Here is a 21,832-nt window from a genome sequence, read left to right as displayed (position 1 = left end):
AGGTCATGTGATCCTTTGTGATGGCCAGGGCTCACTGAGAGGGAGAGACTTTCCTCTGCCTTGGCTTCTATTACGTACTCTTGGGCCTGGTGTTGCACCATAAACCTTCCCCATTTTACTCAATATTGACCTACTGTTTCCAATGGAATGGTTTGTCAAACCCTCTTGGATTTTATCCAGGAGAAAATAAAGAGCAACATCTGTTCCCCTAATGTCTTATAGGCCACTCTGAAATATAAAAAGGAAAACGCCACATTGCTGCTCATGTTCCCTGGTGATGTTATTATATCAACGTTTTCACCCTTAGGTCTTCATCAGCCAAAAGTACCTGGATGTGCATGTGTTCTTCAGCTTTTATAGGCCACTCTGCCACGCATTGATTCTGTTGTTGTTATTTAACAGATCGCTCAAATCGAAAACACAAACCTGGAAAAATAAAAAAGGGTGTTTGGGTGTGTGCATCTTCTCACCACTATGAGGAATAAAGTCTCCATGATATAGTAGTTTATCACGCAGTTCCCTTTGTAAAAATGATTGATACACTGTTTGACTGTTTATAGAAATGTGAGTGAGCGTAAGTAGGTTTCACTCCAGTTCGACATTCATCCCTAAGGTGTGGTTATAAACTGCCACTTTACAGACATGTGGCAAGTAATATTTCATCCTTAGCCAATGTTTTGAATCACTATGAATCCACATGGATGCAAACAATGTCCACTCCCTCAGAGGTGGCACCACCGGTTCAAAAGCGGTGTGGCAAAATTTGTCTGTGTCTTTTCTGGGGCCTGGAGTTTTTCCTGATCATGACCTGGTCAGGTAAAACTCTGGGTCCTATTCGTAGGCTATGACAAAATATTATTATTATACATAGCTTCCCTTTTCATCTGTGTTATGACTATAGGCCTGTGGTTTTAATTGTCTGGTCATGTGAATTGAGAACAATCTTGACCTAAGGTGGCTCAAACTATCACAAACCTGGTTGTTATTCATTCTGAATATAATATCAAAAGAGCCAGAGACAACAACTTCAGTGGACAACATACTCTGTAGTTTAGTGAACTATTATAGCAGGGCTGAGCGTTCTGCAAAGAATGGTTACAATGACTTTAAATATTAATTACACTCTACACACACACACACACACAATGTTAACTTTGAAAAATAAATACAGACAGGTTTCAATGTAGAAAGTATACATTTTATGTCATCTGATTAAAGATGCTCTTCTGCAATTAATTCTGTAAGCTTTATGTAAGGCAGGGTTACATTTAACACTATTCACAGTAGACTTAAACAATTTTTTTATGTGTAAGTTATAAAACCACTAACCTTGTGTTGTTGTCTAACAATGTTGTTATTATCATAGTTGGCCAGCCTAGTGAAGCAAAGACAGCCAAGGCTTGTTCATCAGAGTAGTGACTGACTCATCTACAAATCACCTTGCATCATTTGTAACTAGGCCTACTCATTATTATTTGTAAATTAGGCAGTCACCATTTACCCACAATGCATCACATATAAACCCAGCAAAAAAATAATCTTCCCTTTTTCAGGACCCTGTCTTTCAAAGATAATTCATAAAAAACAAAAACTTCACAGATCTTCATTGTAAAGGGTTTAACACTGTTTCCCATGCTTGTTCAATGAACATGCACCTGTGGAACGGTCGTTAAGACACTAACAGCTTACAGACGGTGGGCAATTAAGGTCACAGTTATGAAAACTTAGGACACTAAAAAGGCCTTTCTACTGAAACACCAAAAGAAAGATGCCCAGGGTCCCTGCTCATCTGCGTGAATGTGCCTTAGGCATGCTGCAAGGAGGCATGAGGACTGCAGATGTGGCCAGGGCAATAAATTGCAATGTCTGTACTGTGAGACGCCTAAGACGGTGCTACAAGGAGACAGGACAGACAGCTGATCGTCCTCGCAGTGGCAGACGACGTCTAACAACACCTGCACACGTGTAACAACACCTGCACAGGATCGGTACATCCGAACATCACACCTGCAGGACAGGTACAGGATGGCAACAACAACTGCCCAAGTTACACCAGGAACGCACAATCCCTCCATCAGTGCTCAGACTGTCCGCAATAGGCTGAGAGAGCCTGGACTGTTGTAAGGCAGGTCCTCACCAGACATCACCGGCAACAATGTCGCCTATGGGCACAAACCCACCGTTGCTGGACCAGACAGGACTGGCAAAAAGTGCTCTTCACTGACGAGTCGCGGTTTTGTCTCACCAGGGGTGATGGTTGGATTCGCATTTATCGTTGAAGGAATGAGCGTTACACCAAGGCCTGTACTCTGGAGCGGGATCGATTTGGAGGTGGAGGGTCCGTCATGGTCTGGGGCGGTGTGTCACAGCATCATTAGACTGAGCTTGTTGTCATTGCAGGCAATCTCAACGCTGTGCGTTACAGGGAAGACATCCTCCTCCCTCATGTGGTACCCTTCCTGCAGGCTCATCCTGACATGACCCTCCAGCATGACAATGCCACCAGCCACACTGCTCGTTATGTGCGTGATTTCCTGCAAGACAGGAATGTCAGTGTTCTGCCATGGCCAGCGAAGAGCCCGGATCTCAATCCCATTGAGCACGTCTGGGACCTGTTGGATCGGAGGGTGAGGGCCTGGGCCATTCCCCCCAGAAATGTCCGGGAACTTGCAGGTGCCTTGGTGGAAGAGTGGGGTAACATCTCACAGCAAGAACTGGCAAATCTGGTGCAGTCCATGAGGAGGAGATGCACTGCAGTACTTAATGCAGCTGGTGGCCACACCAGATACTGACTCTTACTTTTGATTTTGACCCCCCTTTGTTCAGGGACACGTTATTCAATTTCTGTTAGTCACATGTCTGTGGAACTTGTTCAGTTTGTCTCAGTTGTTGAATCGTGTTATGTTCATACAAATATTTACACATGTTACGTTTGCTGAAAATAAACGCAGTTGACAGTGAGAGGATGTTTCTTTTTTTGCTGAGTTGAGATGTTCTCGACCATGGACAGTGAAAACATATTTCACCCTTCGAGACTCTGCTTGCTTAGACTCACTGCACGGCTTCCAACAACACATTGTTGGGACATGAGACGGTCGATAAAACACCAACGTTTCAGATGACACAAACTGACACTGGTAGTACTCCAAAACAAATTATGCAATTTTAACCATCGGTTCAAGAAGTATCTCTGGGTAGGCCAAGGGGCCTCGTTCAGAAGAACAACATTAGATAACTAAAGTGCTGCAGTGGAGAGGATGACAGGGCAGCCCGTGTCCCAAATGGCACCCTATTCCCTATATAGTACACTACTTTTGACCAGAGCCCTAAGGGCCCATTTGGATAACTACATAGGGAATAGGGTGTCATTTGGGAAACAACCTAACTGTTGAACCGCATTAACCAGAGTCCCGATGAGGGGTGTTATGAATCCTGGGGATTTGGAATGTTCCACGCTGTGATTCCTCATATGCATCCTCTCCTCTTTATTGTGTCCATCCTTCCCTGCATAGGTTGGTTCCCTGGTGCTCACAGTAGGAACTGATTGCCAGTCAAACCCATATATTCAATTATTAAATCAACTTTCAACATTTTAATTGAAAATAATGTACCCCTTTTCATGAAGTAGATTTTATTGAAAAAAAATTCACTCTTTATGGTTGGACAAATGTGTGTTCATATTGTCTGTAGACTGCTCTGTGGTGGAATTTGTAGGGTTTTTACTTTTAAGACAGTGAAATTTGCAGTAATGTGAATAATCACCAGCATTGCAAATAAAATATGTCAATGAACATTACTGGACTAACAAACTGTCTGACTAACCTTTCCAAGAACTTCCGTATCCATTGTCCTTGGGTAGCAGCAGCAGATCGTTTCATCTTCTTTATCCTGTGCCAAACACATTTATTCAGTGAGTCTAAATCATGTTAGCTACTGGCTGCATGATTGCATCAACCTAGCTAGCTAGCTAGCTATCTAGGAAGGCTACTCTAAAGCTAACGTTAGTAATTTTGTTAGCTAGCTAGCTATAGACTGGATCATTCTATATAGTTTTAGATGACTAAACTGTTTTTATTAACTGCTTTTATTCACACATGCCTTGTTTTCCATGAAAATGTGTGTTCGCTCTCTCATGAGGATGGTTTCCACTAGATAACACGACCACAAAGTCAGATTGCTCCAGGATTCCACACTGGAGAGGAGCGTGAGCGAAGAAATAAACCAAGTGCAGAGTCAAAAAACAAAGGGCTGGTGCAACCAAACTAGTGGTTGATTAGGCTCTGTAGGCTGTAGCTAGGAGACCACTGTGACTGACAAGTGAATCCACCTGTCACAGCGAGCATGGGGGTTACCACGTGAAATCCCAGGGACAGGGTTTTATTCACTAAAACATGTAAACAGGCTGAAATTGGGGGAGGTACTATGTCAACTTGTCCAATAACAAATACCAGCTTTCTTTTCTGTTGCAAATTGTTTTTCTATGACGTGAACTATTGAATTTGTCTGGTAAACGTGTTCAATGCCGCTGCATTCACACCAGATTGAAGTACTGGGGCAAATGCTGTCTTGCCACACGTTTTCCAGCGGCTTTGCGCTCCCTGGTTTGTTCTTCTAGGGGAGAGGAGTACAGAAGGCCTGGATAATACAGTATGGTGGCCAGATGATTAGCTGCGGCCTTTCTAGCTGTGTTGAACGTTACAGGTAGAAATGTATTCTATAGAATGTCATGGCTTTGTTTAATGATGAAAAAAGATAATTATCTGATGTACTGTAGTTAGCTCTAATTGCAATGCATCTATAAATGTGAAAACAGAAAAGAAGAAAGGAGAGTACTGAAGAGCAGGCTAGAGTAAAGGATTACAGCTGGCAGGATGTGGAAGCACACACACACACACACACACACACACACACACACACACACAGACTGGCTTTCTGTCCAGGACACACTTCTCTGACACACCAGGAGGATGTGGGAGGGGAGGGGACCTGCATTTCCTGGTGAACAGAAGACTTCCAGATCCTGGTCTCTCTATCCTGTGGGAGTCTAACGTAGTAGTAGACATCCTGCTTCTTAGAGTGTAGTCTAGACTATGTTGTGGCAGTAGATACACATGTACCCCTCTGCATAACGTACAGGGTGGTCCTGTCTTTGGTCAAATAATAATTCTGCTTTCTATATTTGCAGTGTCTCTTTTAAACTGTATTACGCAATGTGTGGCGTGTGTGTGGTGTGAGAGAGTGGTGTGAGAGAGTGGTCTGTGTGTGTGTATATATGTTACTGACGAGAGAGAGTTACTGAGAGTCCTCTGTGTGTCTCTGAGCAGAAGTTCATGGAGTTTGAGGACAGTCAGGAGCAGGAGAAGAAGGACCTTCAGAACCATGTGGGCAGAATGGAGTCCCACTCCCGCCAGCTTGAGCTCAAGATCAAGAACTATGCAGACCAAAGTAAGTTTACACACCACTCACTCACTCCCACACACTCTCTCACTCACACACACACACACACACTCTCCCACACACTCTCTCACACACAAACACACACACACACACACACGCTCTCACACACAAACACACACACACACACACACACACACACACACACACACACACACACACACACACACACACACACACACACACACACACACACAGGCTGAATCCCAAATCAACCCCTTACCCTCCACTTGCGCGTTCACACTCACCTCCGCCATTTGCACAAGTGTCCTAAAGCTGAGTGAGTGAAAACTATCGAGGGTGTAGGGGCTTATTAGACCCTCCGGTAGGCACTTCGACTGAGCCTGCAACACTGCCTGCTCCGTAGCAAAGTGCAATCCCATGAAGTACTGCGTTATTTTTGAGTTTGCCCAATTTCACACAATAGAATGGAGAGACGTGCCTTATCAATTTGTAAGTCGCTCTGGATAAGAGCGTCTGCTAAATGACTTAAATGTAAATGTAAATGTTATGCATTTGTTTATGTCTAATGTCGAGACTTGACACATGTAAAAGATGAAATACCTCCCAAATTAAATGTTTAACTGTTGCTGAGGTTCAGATTTTGTAAAACGACAGGGTGGACTTGTTCATTTGAATTTCATGCTTGTTTTATTATTTAAAAGTGGAACATGAATTGCTTCATTCCAATCAGGAGTGTGTCCTGACGTTGATGGGTTACTGATCCCCTCGCCACTCTCTGGAAGTCACCCTCAGAGTTTCATCAGCAACACGTGACAACGGAGTGATTTGGATAGGGGCGAGGAGGTGGTTTGGGATTCACCATCTCACTCCTCTTTCTCCTCTCTCCCTCTCACACTGAATCCACACATACATTACCCACCCACCCACCCACACACCTACATACATGCATTTCACATCATTGGTATGCCTACCATTTTGCACACAGCTGTCCATATATAGCATCTCCATGGAGCCCAGTGCAAATGTATTTCCATGGTATTCTCTGCCTCCGCCTTTCTCGTCTCCCATTAATCCCTCTGATAATTAATTAGACACACACACACACACACACATTCATTCACACTCTTTTTGGGTGACAGTAATGGGATTACAGGATTACTGTTACTCCCATCCTCTAAGTGGCATCCTTTAGGGAACACATGCATCCACAGTCTGATGTGATAGCTCAAACCTCTGTTAGCAATGACTTATTGAGGAGGAGAGAACCATAGCTTCATAAACTGACATACTGCTGTTGTTCTTCAGTCTTAGGAAAATGACAATCTGACTGCCAGTTCCTGCTTCAGCCATTTCCTTTATTGTTGTCATGCTAAACAATTGCTAAAGCAGAAACACACTGGCAATCCAGGACTGGGAAATGCAGATCGTAACGGCACACGCCCTGTGTGTATAAACACACGAGTCCCATCCGTGTAGTTAACCATCTGTAGAGCACGCTGCCCTGGCTGCTGCCACTCCCAGACTGTGGTGAATAATTCATGGGTCATTATGCTGTTCCAGACAGGCGTTCTCCGACCAGGGCAGAGTCCACAGCTACTCTGTGTAGAGTAGCCCACAAGCTACTCTGTGTGGATAGTCTTAAACTGCAGGCATCTTCTCTTACTTGCCCTCCTACTTTAATTGGGAAGCTTGTATGAAAGGAGAAGATGAATGGACTTTCAGATCCATGGTTACTTTGCAGGACAATGGTACACTAGACTGCTGTTTAGACATGGTGTGTATCTGCAGCAGGGTTGTGGTCAATTCCAGTAAATTCTGGAAGTACACTGAAATTCCAATTATTTTCAATGCTTTTCAGTTATGAAAATTGGATTTTGGTTTACTTTCTGAAACCCCAACCCTGATCTGCAGACACAACTCTTGGTTTCTTTGGCAATGGTGTTCATTGTCTTTTGTCAAAAGAAGCAGAATATTGCATAGATGCAGTTCTTCCTCTCACCCAGTCCACCCAACAGAGTGAGCCAACGTTCTAAACACACTAACTCGGTCTACATCATACCCACTCTCGCCACTCCTCAGAGAAGGACCGCATAGCTGTCCTGCGGATGCCTGTAGGGCAGGCAGAGAGAAAGGCCCCTCCCATAGCTGGCCACAGTCACTGTGGTTCGTATGAATGGCTGGGAAGTATTTCCACCACAATGTGTATGTTAATGTAGTACACTGCACTGATGCTTAAAAAATGTGATGAATCAAACCATCCATATGGTGACGGTTAGGCACCAGGCTAGACATGTACGGTATACATGGTATATGAGTGCAGTTGTATAGCACATACAGTATATGGCTCTGGCTAATTAGACCTAAGACAGGGAAGACCTGAATGGAGATCAGAAGACAGTTAGCTAGTATTCAATAATGCAGTATTTACATAGCCTATACTCTTACATACAGATCTGAGAGCCGATCTAACCTACCTACCTACCAACATACCTACCCACCGTGAGGGGAAAAAAGTATTTGATCCCCTGCTGATTTTGTACGTTTGCCCACTGACAAAGAAATGATCACTCTATAATTTTAATGGTAGGCTTATTTGAACAGTGAGAGACAGAATAACAACAAAAAAATCCAGAAAAACGCATGTCAAAAATGTTATAAATTGATTTACATTTTAATGAGTGAAATAAGTATTTGACCCCCTCTCAATCAGAAAGATTTCTGGCTCCCAGGTGTCTTTTATACAGGTAATGAGCTGACATTAGGAGCACACTCTTAAAGGGAGTGCTCCTAATTTCAGCTTGTTACCTGTATAAAAGACACCTGTCCACAGAAGCAATCAATCAATCAGATTCCAAACTCTCCACCATGGCCAAGACCAAAGAGCTCTCCAAGGATGTCAGGGACAAGATTGTAGACCTACACAAGGCTGGAATGGGCTACAAGACCATCGCCAAGCAGCTTGGTGAGAAGGTGACAGCAGTTGGTGCGATTATTCGCAAATGGAAGAAACACAAAAGAACTGTCAATCTCCCTTGGCCTGGGGTTCCATGCAAGATCTCACCTCGTGGAGTTGCAATGATCATGAGAACAGTGAGGAATCCGCCCAGAACTACACGGGAGGATCTTGTCAATGATCTCAAGGCAGCTGGGACCATAGTCACCAAGAAAACAATTGGTAAAACACTACGCTGTGAAGGACTGAAATCCTGCAGCGCCCGCAAGGTCCCCCTACTCAAGAATACATATACATGCCCGTCTGAAGTTTGCCAATGAACATCTGAATGATTCAGAGGACAACTGGGTGAAAGTGTTGTGGTCAGATGAGACCAAAATGGAGCTCTTTGGCATCAACTCAACTCACCGTGTTTGGAGGAGGAGGGATGCTGCCTATGACCCCAAGAACACCATCCCCACCGTCAAACATGGAGGTGGAAACATTATGCTTTGGGGGTGTTTTTCTGCTAAGGGGACAGGACAACTTCACCGCATCAAAGGGACGATGGACGGGGCCATGTACCGTCAAATCTTGGGTGAGAACCTCCTTCCCTCAGCCAGGGCATTGAAAATGGGTCGTGGATGGGTATTCCAGCATGACAATGACCCAAAACACATGGCCAAGGCAACAAAGGAGTGGCTCAAGAAGAAGCACATTAAGGTCCTGGAGTGGCCTAGCCAGTCTCCAGACCTTAATCCCATAGAAAATCTGTGGAGGGAGCTGAAGGTTCGAGTTGCCAAACGTCAGCCTCGAAACCTTAATGACTTGGAGAAGATCTGCAAAGAGGAGTGGGACGAAATCCCTCCTGAGATGTGTGCAAACCTGGTGGCCAACTACAAGAAACGTCTGACCTCTGATTGCCAACAAGGGTTTTGCCACCAAGTACTAAGTAATGTTTTGCAGAGGGGTCAAATACTTATTTCTCTCATTAAAATGCAAACCAATTTACAACATTTTTGACATGTGTTTTTCTGGATTTTTGTTGTTGTTATTCTGTCTCTCACTGTTCAAATAAACCTACCATTAAAATTATAGAGTGATCATTTCTTTGTCAGTGGGCAAATGTACAAAATCAGCAGAGGATCAAATACTTTTTTCCCTCACTCTACCTACCTACCTACCTACCGACCATAATTTCCGGACAATAAGCCGCAACTTTTTTCCCACGCTTTGAACCTCGCGGCTTAAACAATGACGCGGCTAACATATGGATTTTTCCCGCTTTCAATTTTTTTTCATTCTGTGACATGCTCAGTTTTTGGGCGGCATGAAGCTTTCATTAGACCAATGAAATTGCCGAACGGGTTAAGGTCAAACAACTTTTTTGTTTACTGTTTAGATTAAATCGAGCGCTCTCAAACTTCCCATCTGATTATGGTAGTGATTTTGTCTCCCTCATCATGGCAAAGACACGGAGAAATGCATATGATGCAGCTTTCAAGTTGAAGGCGATTGATCTGGCTGTTGGAAAAGGAAATCGAGCTGCTGCGCGGGAGCTTGGTCTTAATGAGTCGATGATAAGACGTTGGAAACAGCAGCGTGAGGAATTGACTCAGTGCAAAAAGACAACTAAAGCTTACTGCTAATTTTTTATTTTTTGTTACAAGCCGTGTTTCGTTAAAGCCTATTTATTTTTGTTACAAGCCGTGTTGCGTTAAAGCCTGTGTAAAGTTAATTTGTTTCAATGTACCGGTAGGCACCTGTGGCTTACAGACATGTGCGGCTTATTTATGTTCAAAATAAAAAAAGTACAAAAATTCAGTGGGTTCGGCTTATATTCAGGTGCGCTCAATAGTCCGGAAATTACGGTACCTACCTACCTACCTACCTACCTACCTACCTACCTACCTAATCTGGAGTCAGAACAACCTGTCCTCCTCTATGTGATGTGGAGTAGTGGTCCCTCATTCAGGAGATGTGTAATGGCTTCATATAATATCAATAACACCACATGGAGATGATGTTAATTAGGGAGATGGGGATGGGGCCCTTATCATGTAATATACAGTCAGATAGAATGAATTCATTGGTCCCTGCTATGCTGATCAAAGGGAATTCATCCACCAAAGAGGATCTGATCATGCTGTAATGAAGACCCATGAATAACGACATGCTGCACCCACTACTGGACTGCACTGCACTGCCAGTCCGATGACCTCATCATAAATGGCCCACCACCACAGCCTTGTGTGACATGCATTCCTAGTGCCAGTAGGCTACATCATGGAAATGGTACTGTTGCCCTTGTTGTAGTGGTGCCATGTTCCCATGTTACATCATTCTCCCAGTACGCAATTATCTGTCTTTACAGATTATTGTAGGGTTACCCCTGTACCAGAACATCACCATGAAAACCTCTAGCCGCTTCAACTCTGTTTCATCTAGACACAGAGTTGAGATGCTCTGTTTCATCTAGACACAGAGTTGAGATGCTCTGTTTCATCTAGACACAGAGTTGAGATGCTCTGTTTCATTTAGACACAGAGTTGAGATGCTCTGTTTCATTTAGACACAGAGTTGAGATGCTCTGTTTCATTTAGACACAGAGTTGAGATGCTCTGTTTCATTTAGACACAGAGTTGAGATGCTCTGTTTCATCTAGACACATAGACACAGAGTTGAGATGCTCTGTTTCATCTAGACACAGAGTGGAGGTGCTCCGTTTCATCTAGACACAGAGTTGAGGTGCTCTGTTTCATCTAGACACAGAGTTGAGGTGCTCTGTTTGATCAGTATACATCAACAGCACATATCAATTCATCACATGAAGTTACCCTGCCCTTATTTTCCTTTCACATCAGAAACAGACACAGAATCCCTCTAGAATAGTCATGGCATTTTCAATTCAAACATTACCATAACATCACAGCAGTATTTTCAAATCAAACATTACCAGTGTCCCAGCAGCGTTTGAAGAGTGTTAATGTCAGTGTAATTGTGCTGTGCTCCGGCTGTTGGCTGCTCAATGCCAGGTTTAGGCTAAACCAGACAGACTAATGGGAGGATTAGGGGTTTTTGTTACGTCTTAAATCGGGCCTATTTAAAATCATTTGAGAGAGATTACCTCCTCTCAGTACTGTGAGTTCCCCGCCCCATTGGCATCACACAGCAGTCTAGTGTCTGATGGCTTATTACTGTTGAACTGAGGACACCTAGTGGCAGATCATTGTCATTACAGGGAGTAGAGTATAGCTCGTCCCACATCTTTCCATGTTGGGCTGCTTTTAATTGATGTTGATAGTGTGGACTGGCTGTAGTGGCTATAACAGCGTTGATAACAGACACAGTCGTCTCTCTGGAAACACAAGAATATGAAAGTATTTTATCTCAGTTCAGAGCAGTTCTATTTGTGTGGTCATTGAAGCTTTACCTTTTGTCACAATATGTTGTTACTCATGACTCATTGGTTAGCCTCTATGTCTGTGTGTTTCCTTATAAGAACAGCTACTCATTAAACAGCTGACTAGACTGGCGTTGGATAAGACTGACTGACTGACATCATCTGACTGACTGACTGTCTGACAAACTGATCATCTGACTGACTGACTGTCTGACAAACTGATCATCTGACTGACTGACTGTCTGACAAACTGATCCTCTGACTGACTGTCTGTCTGTCTGACAAACTGATCATCTGACTGACTGTCTGTCTGTATGACAAACTGATAATCTGACTGACTGACTGTCTGACTGTCTGATCATCTGACTGTCTGTCTGACAAACTGATCATCTGACTGACTGTCTGTCTGTATGACAAACTGATCATCTGACTGTCTGTCTGTCTGACAAACTGATCATCTGACTGACTGACTGACTGACAAACTGATCATCTGACTGACTGACTGTCTGACAAACTGATCATCTGACTGACTGTCTGTCTGACAAACTGATCATCTGACTGACTGTCTGTCTGACAAACTGATCATCTGACTGACTGTCTGTCTGACAAACTGATCATCTGACTGACTGACTGTCTGTCGGACAAACTGATCATCTGACTGACTGACTGTCTGACAAACTGATCATCTGACTGACTGACTGACTGTCTGACAAACTGATCATCTGACTGACTGACTGTCTGACAAACTGATACTCTGATTGATTTACTGTTTGATAATCTGACTGTCTGTCTGACAAAATGATAATCTGACTGTCTGTCTGACAAAATGATAATCTGACTGACTGTCTGACTGATGTTCTTCTCTTCTCCTTCAGTCGGCAGGATGGAAGAGCGAGAGTCTGAGCTAAAGAAGGAGTTCAACTCACTCCATCAAAGACACACAGAGGTAAAGAGAGAGAGAGAGAGAGAGGGAGAAAAGAGGGAACTCTTCCAATCTGTGTTGTTTGTCTAAGAATAAGATTTCAAGTACCAAAAGTAGAACTAACCTGTCTGTTCTGTCCATTACAGATGATCCATAACAACACAGAGCATGTAAAACTAACCTGTCTGTTCTGTCCATTACAGATGATCCATAACAACACAGAGCATGTAAAACTAACCTGTCTGTTCTGTCCATTACAGATGATCCATAACAACACAGAGCATGTAAAACTAACCTGTCTGTTCTGTCCATTACAGATGATCCATAACTACATGGAGCATGTAGAACTAACCTGTCTGTTCTGTCCATTACAGATGATCCATAACTACATGGAGCATGTAGAACTAGCCTGTCTGTTCTGTCCATTACAGATGATCCATAACTACATGGAGCATGTAGAACTAACCTGTCTGTTCTGTCCATTACAGATGATCCATAACTATATGGAGCATGTAGAACTAACCTGTCTGTTCTGTCCATTACAGATGATCCATAACTACATGGAGCATGTAGAACTAACCTGTCTGTTCTGTCCATTACAGATGATCCATAACTACATGGAGCATGTAGAACTAACCTCTCTGTTCTGTCCATTACAGATGATCCATAACAACACGGAGCATGTAGAACTAACCTGTCTGTTCTGTCCATTACAGATGATCCATAACTACATGGAGCATGTAGAACTAACCTGTCTGTTCTGTCCATTACAAATGATCCATAACTACACGGAGCATGTAGAACTAACCTGTCTGTTCTGTCCATTACAGATGGAGCATGTAGAACTAACCTGTCTGTTCTGTCCATTACAGATGATCCATAACTACATGGAGCATGGTAGAACTAACCTGTCTGTTCTGTCCATTACAGATGATCCATAACTACATGGAGCATGTAGAACTAACCTGTCTGTTCTGTCCATTACAGATGATCCATAACTACATGGAGCATGTAGAGAGGATCAAGCTCCACCATATGAGTGTAGTAGAGACTTCAGACTCTGGAACAGTGGGCAGAGTCAGGTAAGTCTTGGTGTTATAAAGGTAACTGCCAAAATAATGGAAACACTTGATTAAATGAGGGTACAAAGTCTATTGAAAACTGGTACCGTAATTTCCGGACTATAAGCCGCAACTTTTTTCCCACGCTTTGAACCTCGCGGCTTAAACAATGACACGGCTAATATATGGATTTTTCCCGCTTTCAATTTTTTTCCCCCAAAACAACTCATTCTGTGACGTGCTCAGTTTTTGGGCGGCATGAAGCTTTCATTAGACCAATGAAATTGCCGAACGGGTTAAGGTCAAACAACTTTTTTGTTTACTGTTTAGATTCAATCGAGCACTCTCAAACTTCCCATCATTCTGATTACTGTAGTCATTTTGTCACCCTCATCATGGCAAAGACACGGAGAAATGCATATGATGCAGCTTTCAAGTTGAAGGCGATTGATCTGGCTGTTGGAAAAGGAAATAGAGCTGCTGCACGGGAGCTTGGTCTTAATAAGTCGATGATAAGACGTTGGAAACAGCAGCGTGAGGAATTGACTCAGTGCAAAAAGACAACTAAAGCTTACTGCTAATTATTATTTTTTTGTTACAAGCCGTGTTTCGTTAAAGCCTATTTATTTTTGTTACAAGCCGTGTTTCGTTAAAGCCTATTTATTTTTGTTACAAGCCGTGTTTCGTTAAAGCCTGTGCAAAGTTAATTTGTTTCAATGTACCGGTAGGCACCTGCGGCTTATAGACATGTGCGGCTTATTTATGTTCAAAATAATAATTGTAAAAAAATTCAGTGGGTGCGGCTTATATTCAGGTGTGCTCAATAGTCCGGAAATTACGGTACTTCCACACTGGTCTGTTTCCTGAGATAATTAAGGAATTAACATCCCATCATGCATAAATATTCTGGGCAGGCCATTATTTTGGCTACCATGGCTATGCCCCCATAGGATGACAATGACCCATCCACAGGGGATGAGTGGTTTGATTATTTGACTTTTTTTTTATTTAACCTTTATTTAACTAGGCAAGTCAGTTAAGAACAAATGGTTATTTACAATGACGGCCTCCCCCGGGCAACACTGGGCCAATTGTGCACTGCCATATGGGACACCCAATCACGGCCTGATGTGATACAGCCTGGATTCAAACCAGGGACTGTAGTGATACCTATTGCACTGAGATGCAGTTCCTTAGACTGCTGCGCCACTCGGGAGACAGTTGATGAGCATGAAAAAGTACTTAAGTAAATATATATTAAAGTGCTACTGAAGTCATTTTTTGGTATCTGTGCTTTACTATTATTAACTTTTCAAATAAAATACAATTGTATTAGTCACATGCGCAGAATACAACAGTGAAATGCTTTCTTACAAGCCCTTAACCAACAATGCAGTTTTAAGAAAATACCCCCCCCCCCAAAAGTAAGAGCTAAGAGCAGCAGTAAATAACAATAGCGGGGCTATATACAGGGGTTACCGGTACAGAGTCAATGTGGAGGCTATATACAGGGGTTACCGGTACAGAGTCAATGTGGAGGCTATATACAGGGGTTACCGGTACAGAGTCAATGTGGAGGCTATATACAGGGGGTACCGGTACAGAGTCAATGTGGAGGCTATATACAGGGGTACCAGTACAGAGTCAATGTGGAGGCCATATACAGGGGGTACTGGTACAGAGTCAATGTGGAGGCCATATACAGGGGTACCAGTACGGAGTCAATGTGCGGGGGCACCGGTGTCGAGGTAATTGAGGTAATATGTACATGTAGGTAGAGTTATTAAAATGACTATGCATATATAATAATAGAGAGTAGCAGCAGAGTAGGGGGGGGGGGGGGCAATGCAAAGAGTTTGATTAGCTGTTCAGGAGTCTTATGGCTTGGGGGTAGAAGCTGTTTAGAAGCCTCTTGGACCTAGACTTGGTGCTCCGGTACCGCTTGCCGTGTGGTAGCAGAGAGAACAGTCTATGACTAGGGTGGCTGGAGTCTTTGACAATTTTTAGGGTCTTCCTCTGACACTGCCTGGTATAGAGATCCTGGATGGAAGGAAGCTTGGCCCCGGTGATGTACTTTTACTTCACCTCATTCCTAAAGAATATGATGTCCTTTTTACTCCTTACATTTCCCCTGACACTCAGAAGTACTCGTTACATTTTGAATGCTTAGCAGGACAGAAAATGGTCCAATTCGCACACTTATCAAGAGAACATCCCTGGTCATCTCTACTGCCTCTGATCTGGCGGACTCACTAAACACACGTTTTGTTTGTAATGATGTCAGAGTGTTGGAGTGTGACCCTGGCTATCCGTAAATAAAAAAAACAAGAATATTGTGCTGTCTGATTTGCTTAATATAAGGAATTTTTTATTATTTGTACTTTTACTTTTGACACTTAAGTATATTTTAGCAACTACATTTACTTTTGATACTTAAGTATATTTAAAACCAAATACTTTTAGTCTTTTACTCAAGTAATATTTTACTGGGTGACTCTTACCTTAGTAGTGATTTTCTATTAAGGTGTCTTTACTTTTCTTCAAGTATGAGAATTGAATACTTTTTCCACCACTGCTTATGGGAGATTCTGAAGCGGCACCTGAGACAGCAATTCCCACCACAATCAACAAGACACCAAATTATGGATTTTCTTGAGGTAGAATTTGGTCACGTTCTTCCAATAGAGTTCCAGACACTTGTAGACTCTATGCCAAGGTGCATTGAAGCTGTTCTGGCTCGTGATAGCCCAACACCCTATTAAGACACTTTATGTTGGTGTTTCCTGTACTTTGGCAGTTACCTGTAGATGATTATAACATCTGTTATTTATAGCAGGTGGAATTTGATGACTTGGACTTGGAACATTCTAAAAGTATATATTTTTAAATGTTTTATTTAACCAGGGGAGCCCATTGAGACCAAACATTAACATTCCAATAAAACATTTCTAAAAACTACAGGTTACAATTTAAAAAACTACAACTTCAACATCAGAGTAAATGTTGACATTTAATCAAGACAAATGCAATTCCTATTTAACCAATTCAACATTAGACTCCTAAACTGCCCTAGTGGAATCAGGGAATCAGGACACCAGGAGTTCTGCAGGTTATTCCAAAAATGGGGGGCATTAAAACCAAAGGCGGATTCACCTAATTTGTTTAGTAGAGCTTTGTAAGCAAAAAAGGAATAGTGAAGTGATCTATAGGACTTTAATGAGTACCAGCCAACCTTTTGATACAGGATGCAGTCAGGAGTATTAAAACTGTCACCTGTGATAAAGCGAACGGCGCTGTGGTAGACGGCATCCCAAGGTGTAAGAGTAGTGGCTGCTGCATTCTGGTAAATGGTGTCACCATAGTCAACAACTGGCAGTAAAGTTGACTGTACAATCTGCTTCCTGTTGTGTAGAGAGAGGCAAGATCTGTTTCTAAAACATAAGCCCACGTTAAGTCTTAGCTTTTTAACTCGCTCATCAGAATGTTTTTTAAACGTTGTCAATACGAATGGCCAGATATATTTATAGTGTAGTTAGTGTAGACAGTCATGCTCAACATGCCCCTCACACTGTATAATCTGACTGACCCTCTTCCTCTTCTGTCTCTCTAGGAAAGAGCGTCCCATGTCTCTGGGTGTCTTCCCCATGTCAGGAGGGGGGTCAGTTCTGACCCCTGACCTCCAGGCCAGGTCTGAGACGCCGGGCGCAGAGGCCTGGAGGTTCAACGACCTGGAGCGTCCGCGCTCCAATGCCAGCCTCAAGGTGGGAAATGGGGACGGCTCGATAACAGATACACGGAGATGTGATTGGCGCAGCCTAGAAAAAAAGGGGGGAATGAAACTGTCTATTTTAATGATCAGACACATTTGAATAAACCTGAGTCTGTTTATTTCTGCCTGGGTGAGGCTATAGGGCCCTGTTCAAATACATTTGAAATGCCTCTTTCTGCAAGAAGGGGGGGCTTTGGACTAATCACGCACAATGTGAGAGAGCAAGGGTGCACCTCAATAGTCTGAAGTGGCTGCCTCCTATTGTTTCCTCCCCCTCATGTGCTTAGAGCACAGGGCTCTGGACTAGGCACGCTTAGCATGCCTAATGAAGAGGTCTTTGGAAAGGGCTCTGAGAGGGGAGAGAGTCGGCACCCCTCTGTGATGTCTTCTAGAAGGATCTGACAGGGGCTTCTGTGTATTCATACAACCGCCCTCCCCTCCTCCTCAGTACATATGCAAATGAACCCCCAAACCAGCCATTCAGAGCATGTTTCAGAGGGCCAACTTCATGAATATGCATAACTTAGCAGGATAGAATGCTCCTTATTTAGTAATTTGGCCTCATCCTGTTAGATGTCTGTCGGATGGTAACATAATGACATCATCGCTCTCTGGCACTGGATGAGATTCTCAGTAGTATACCAAATGCCGTCACGCTCCCCCACAGACCCACAGTCACAAAGACTTACAGTGTGTTATTGTACCGTTCTGAAAGGGGCTTTGCACTTCCTTTACATAAGCGGTAGGAATAAGCATCACCACTTTGAATATTACTGCATGGAGTCTGTATACATATCTATTTTTCTCTTCAGTGATGGTAAAATACCCTAAGGGTGCCTGTGTTATTTCGGCTGCTGCTCTGCTTCGTTCAGAAGTGGGGCATGGTCTCCGTGACGAGGGGTAGATGGTCTGTGTCGTGGTACATTCTGGGATAGAGGCTGCTGGCAGGCACCCAATCACTGGGGGAGAGAGAGCGCAGGCCGTCACGTGATTGGATGTTTTGACTCTTTGTAAATGAGTAGTTGTATTTATTGTCAAAATGTTCTACTACATAACATTTTATGGTTTGGCCAACCTAGAAATAGCTTTTTCTTTATGGAATCGTCTATTGTTGATCTGTAAGTGTAGTGACAGTGGTATCTCTTATAGACTGTATTGGTTTTCTTTATATAGGCAAAAAATACTCAGTCCCAGCGGTCAAAGCTGGTTGAAATGATGTCATTAGAACCAGTTGGGGGCTATGTGCAAACCCCATGTTGACATGACCATAGTTTTCTGACATGTATTCTCTTCAGATGAACTGCTCTGAGTTCATTAACAAATGCCATCGGTCACTCACTACTATTGATTGAGCACTGCTCTCTCGTCCAGCTGTCAATTCAAACAGCAAACCTATGTCTCGCAGCCATGAACCAAATGCTGTGTGCCATTTCAACCAGATTACCACTGCTTCTGATGCCTGGACTTTTAGAATGGTATCGGAATCATTCATTGCAATAACCTGTTTCTTACCCATTCAGAAGAACCTAGAAAAGGGAGATTGCAGCCACCAATGAAAGATGTGAACATATGTATTTTCAGATTTAGTTTGGAATTCGAGTGTGTTCAGGGTTTTTGGGTTCTCTCGTAAATAAGGGCGACCTCATAAGCGTTCAAACCCAAGAGTCAGTATGTGAGTAACTCAAACCCTAAACTTCATTGACACAATAATACTCTGACTATGTAAGTAGGGTTCTTCTGTATGGTTTAGTGACTGGACTTCATAGGCTTCAGTCAGCTGTGGTGAGATGGCTTCAGTCAGCTGTGGTGAGATGGCTTCAGTCAGCTGTGGTGAGATGGTAGTCACTGGGCTAGTCGGTCACCTCAAAACCTCCGACATGTTGAATCTAAAAACCTTGACTTTCAGCCAACCATCACCAGCTGTGAGCAATGTAGACCGACTCGAGCACTCACACACACACACGCACGCTTGGCAGTGTGTGTTGCCTCAGTGCTTCTGCAGAAATGCGCTTCTTCATTGTAACTCTCTTCCCAAGCAGTTGGATGCAGACGACCCCCCAAAGAAAAGGGATGGTTACAGTACGCTGCAGATCTCTTGGGGGAATTCACTCCCAGACGACTGCAAGGTAGTTGTCTCTGTGGTGGTGGATAAGAAAACCGTCACTGCAAGCCGCTTGTACATGCCATGGGGAGCCCCATGTTGTGTGTGTGTGTGGGCTTTAGTAGTTGTCTTCAGTGTGCTGTTTCATTTTTTTCAGAGCAAGCAGCATCCCTTTGCGCATTATTCAAAGTCCCTCACTTCACAGACCACCTGAGCCCAATGCAACCATGTCAGGTTTCCCTTCAAATCCTAGATAGATCCTTCTCAGTGAGCTAAAGGAACAATCAATGATCACCTCCATTTAGTTTCCCCCCTAAAATGAGCTGTTTTGATCAGTCAGTGGTCTGTAGAGTGGGGAAGGCGTGGTTCCATTCAGCTTCTATGTTGTCGTGTTTCATTTTGCCAAACTGCATGGTACTAGCTGTACTTCTTTCACACGCTGTTGCTGTCCTAGCTCCGTTTCATTTTTTTCACGTGAACTTGGAAGCAAATTGTCTCACAGTATGTGGTTATCTCACAGTTTTAGCATGTATACCACTCTCCGTAGTTAAATACGTCTTCGTAGTTATAACACTCTGTTTTACACAGTAGAACTACACTGTAGTTTTATATCTTATTGTACTCTATGTAGACTAACATTGTAGATTAGATCACTTATTATTGTGTTGTCATTCATAGTGAATCTTGTGTTTTGTTTCTGTTATGAGCTGAACTTTGAGTTGTGTGTGTGTTCTGTGTTGTTGTCTCTCAGTGAAGGAATGGCACTCCCCACTGGGCCCATGATTGGTTTATGTTCTTTGTTGACCTCTGACCTCTTGTGAAGTCCATGTGAACCCTGTGATCTGATGTGAAGTGTGAATTAGTGTGTATTAGCTGTCTGTTGACTGTGTTCTACCTTTCCTTGTCCCAGTCATCGTATTCCTGGTCCTGAGCTCAAACTACAGAAAATACATCATCTACGATCAAATTCTTTTTGGATTATTGTACAGAATAATGGATTCCTATTTCAGTTTTTTAGAGCTTCTACCAATGAAAAAGTCATCACTTCAAAGAAATACCCTTAAGAAATGTTATATATTAAATTGAAAGATCTTTACTCCCGAGTGGCGCAGTGGTCTAAGGCACTGCATCTCAGTGCAAGAGGCGTCACTACAGACCCTGGTTTGAATCCAGGCTGAATTACATCCAGCTGTGATTGGGAGTCCCAATGGGCGGCACACAATTGGCCCAGAATTGTCCGGGTTTGGCTGCGGTAGGCCGTCCGTCATTGTAAATAAGAATTTGTTCTTAACTGACTCATAATAGAATACATTTTTTCTGGAAGTTGATGGGAGTCACAGGCCATGGGTTTCTGTCTGTACTACTTGTATTCTCAATGTCTGTAACTAGTGCTTGTTTAGTTTTGTCCCCAGCTCCAGTGTGATTGCTTTAAGCCAGGCGGTGTTGTGGTGTCTCCCCTGTCTGACCTGTTACCATGGTGACGTCCCTGTGTTCCTTAGTTCCTGTCCTGTCTCTACTGTACCTAGCACTAGAGACAGGAGTTTTTCCCCGCACATGACCTTACCAGGAAAAACTCTGGGCCCTAGTTCAGGAAAATGTTATCCCTTAATGGGTCAAGGTCAGGGTTAGGGTTAACCTTTGATTCTTGACCTCTCTATGACCTCTATGATGACCCTATCGGTTGTGGTTGCAGGACGAGCTGTCGGACCTTGGCTCGAAGTCGGTCACTCCCATGTCCACCACGGCCTCGGACGTCGCCATGGAAGGGGAGAGGCCAAACAGTAAGAGCATGGAGTTGCTGGCGGCACTGGGGAACAGGTCAATATCAGTGGGTATGAAATGTTACTCACGATACTGCAACTAAGTCCTCACGACAAGTATTACAATGGTAGATGACAGAGAGATTTGTCTTTGTATCCATTCTTGATGATCTAATAGCACATAATTAAGTTCTCTTTGATTTTATTATATTCTGTATTATATCTGTAGGTTTGCCAGAGAACGAGGATAGCTCAGAGGTGCATGACATCATTGAGTCCACCCCTGAACTGGACATGGACCTCAGTGGATACAAAGCATCCAGGTAACCCCTACAAAACCATAACCATATAGTCAATTTGGGATAAATCCTCTCTTTCATTGACAAATTGAGACTACTTTTTAGACCTTGAAATACATTGGGTATTACTCCTGTACAATCTGCTAAATGCTAACTGCTAATCCCTC

General features: G+C 43.2%; 1 protein-coding gene across 6 annotated transcripts in view; it reads left to right on the top strand.

Annotated features, from left to right (window-relative positions):
- LOC115171633 (C-Jun-amino-terminal kinase-interacting protein 4) overlaps positions 1 to 21,832 on the top strand; it is a 64,174-nt gene that overhangs the window by 7,269 nt on the left and 35,073 nt on the right. For 3 of the 6 annotated variants that reach the window (XM_029728627.1, XM_029728628.1, XM_029728626.1), the window contains exons 2-8: positions 5,325 to 5,445; positions 12,629 to 12,699; positions 13,663 to 13,757; positions 17,347 to 17,497; positions 19,545 to 19,631; positions 21,300 to 21,438; positions 21,596 to 21,689. In XM_029728627.1, coding sequence (XP_029584487.1) covers positions 5,325 to 5,445; positions 12,629 to 12,699; positions 13,663 to 13,757; positions 17,347 to 17,497; positions 19,545 to 19,631; positions 21,300 to 21,438; positions 21,596 to 21,689 — 758 coding nt within the window. The remainder of the gene's footprint in view (positions 1 to 5,324; positions 5,446 to 12,628; positions 12,700 to 13,662; positions 13,758 to 17,346; positions 17,498 to 19,544; positions 19,632 to 21,299; positions 21,439 to 21,595; positions 21,690 to 21,832) is intronic. The other 3 variants (XM_029728630.1, XM_029728631.1, XM_029728629.1) reach the window with 2 other exon arrangements.

The sequence above is a fragment of the Salmo trutta genome, chromosome 32 (assembly GCF_901001165.1).
Source record: "Salmo trutta chromosome 32, fSalTru1.1, whole genome shotgun sequence".
Taxonomy (NCBI): domain Eukaryota; kingdom Metazoa; phylum Chordata; class Actinopteri; order Salmoniformes; family Salmonidae; genus Salmo; species Salmo trutta.
The sequence above is the reverse complement of the archived record's forward strand: the minus strand, read 5'-3'. Positions and strand labels throughout refer to the sequence as shown.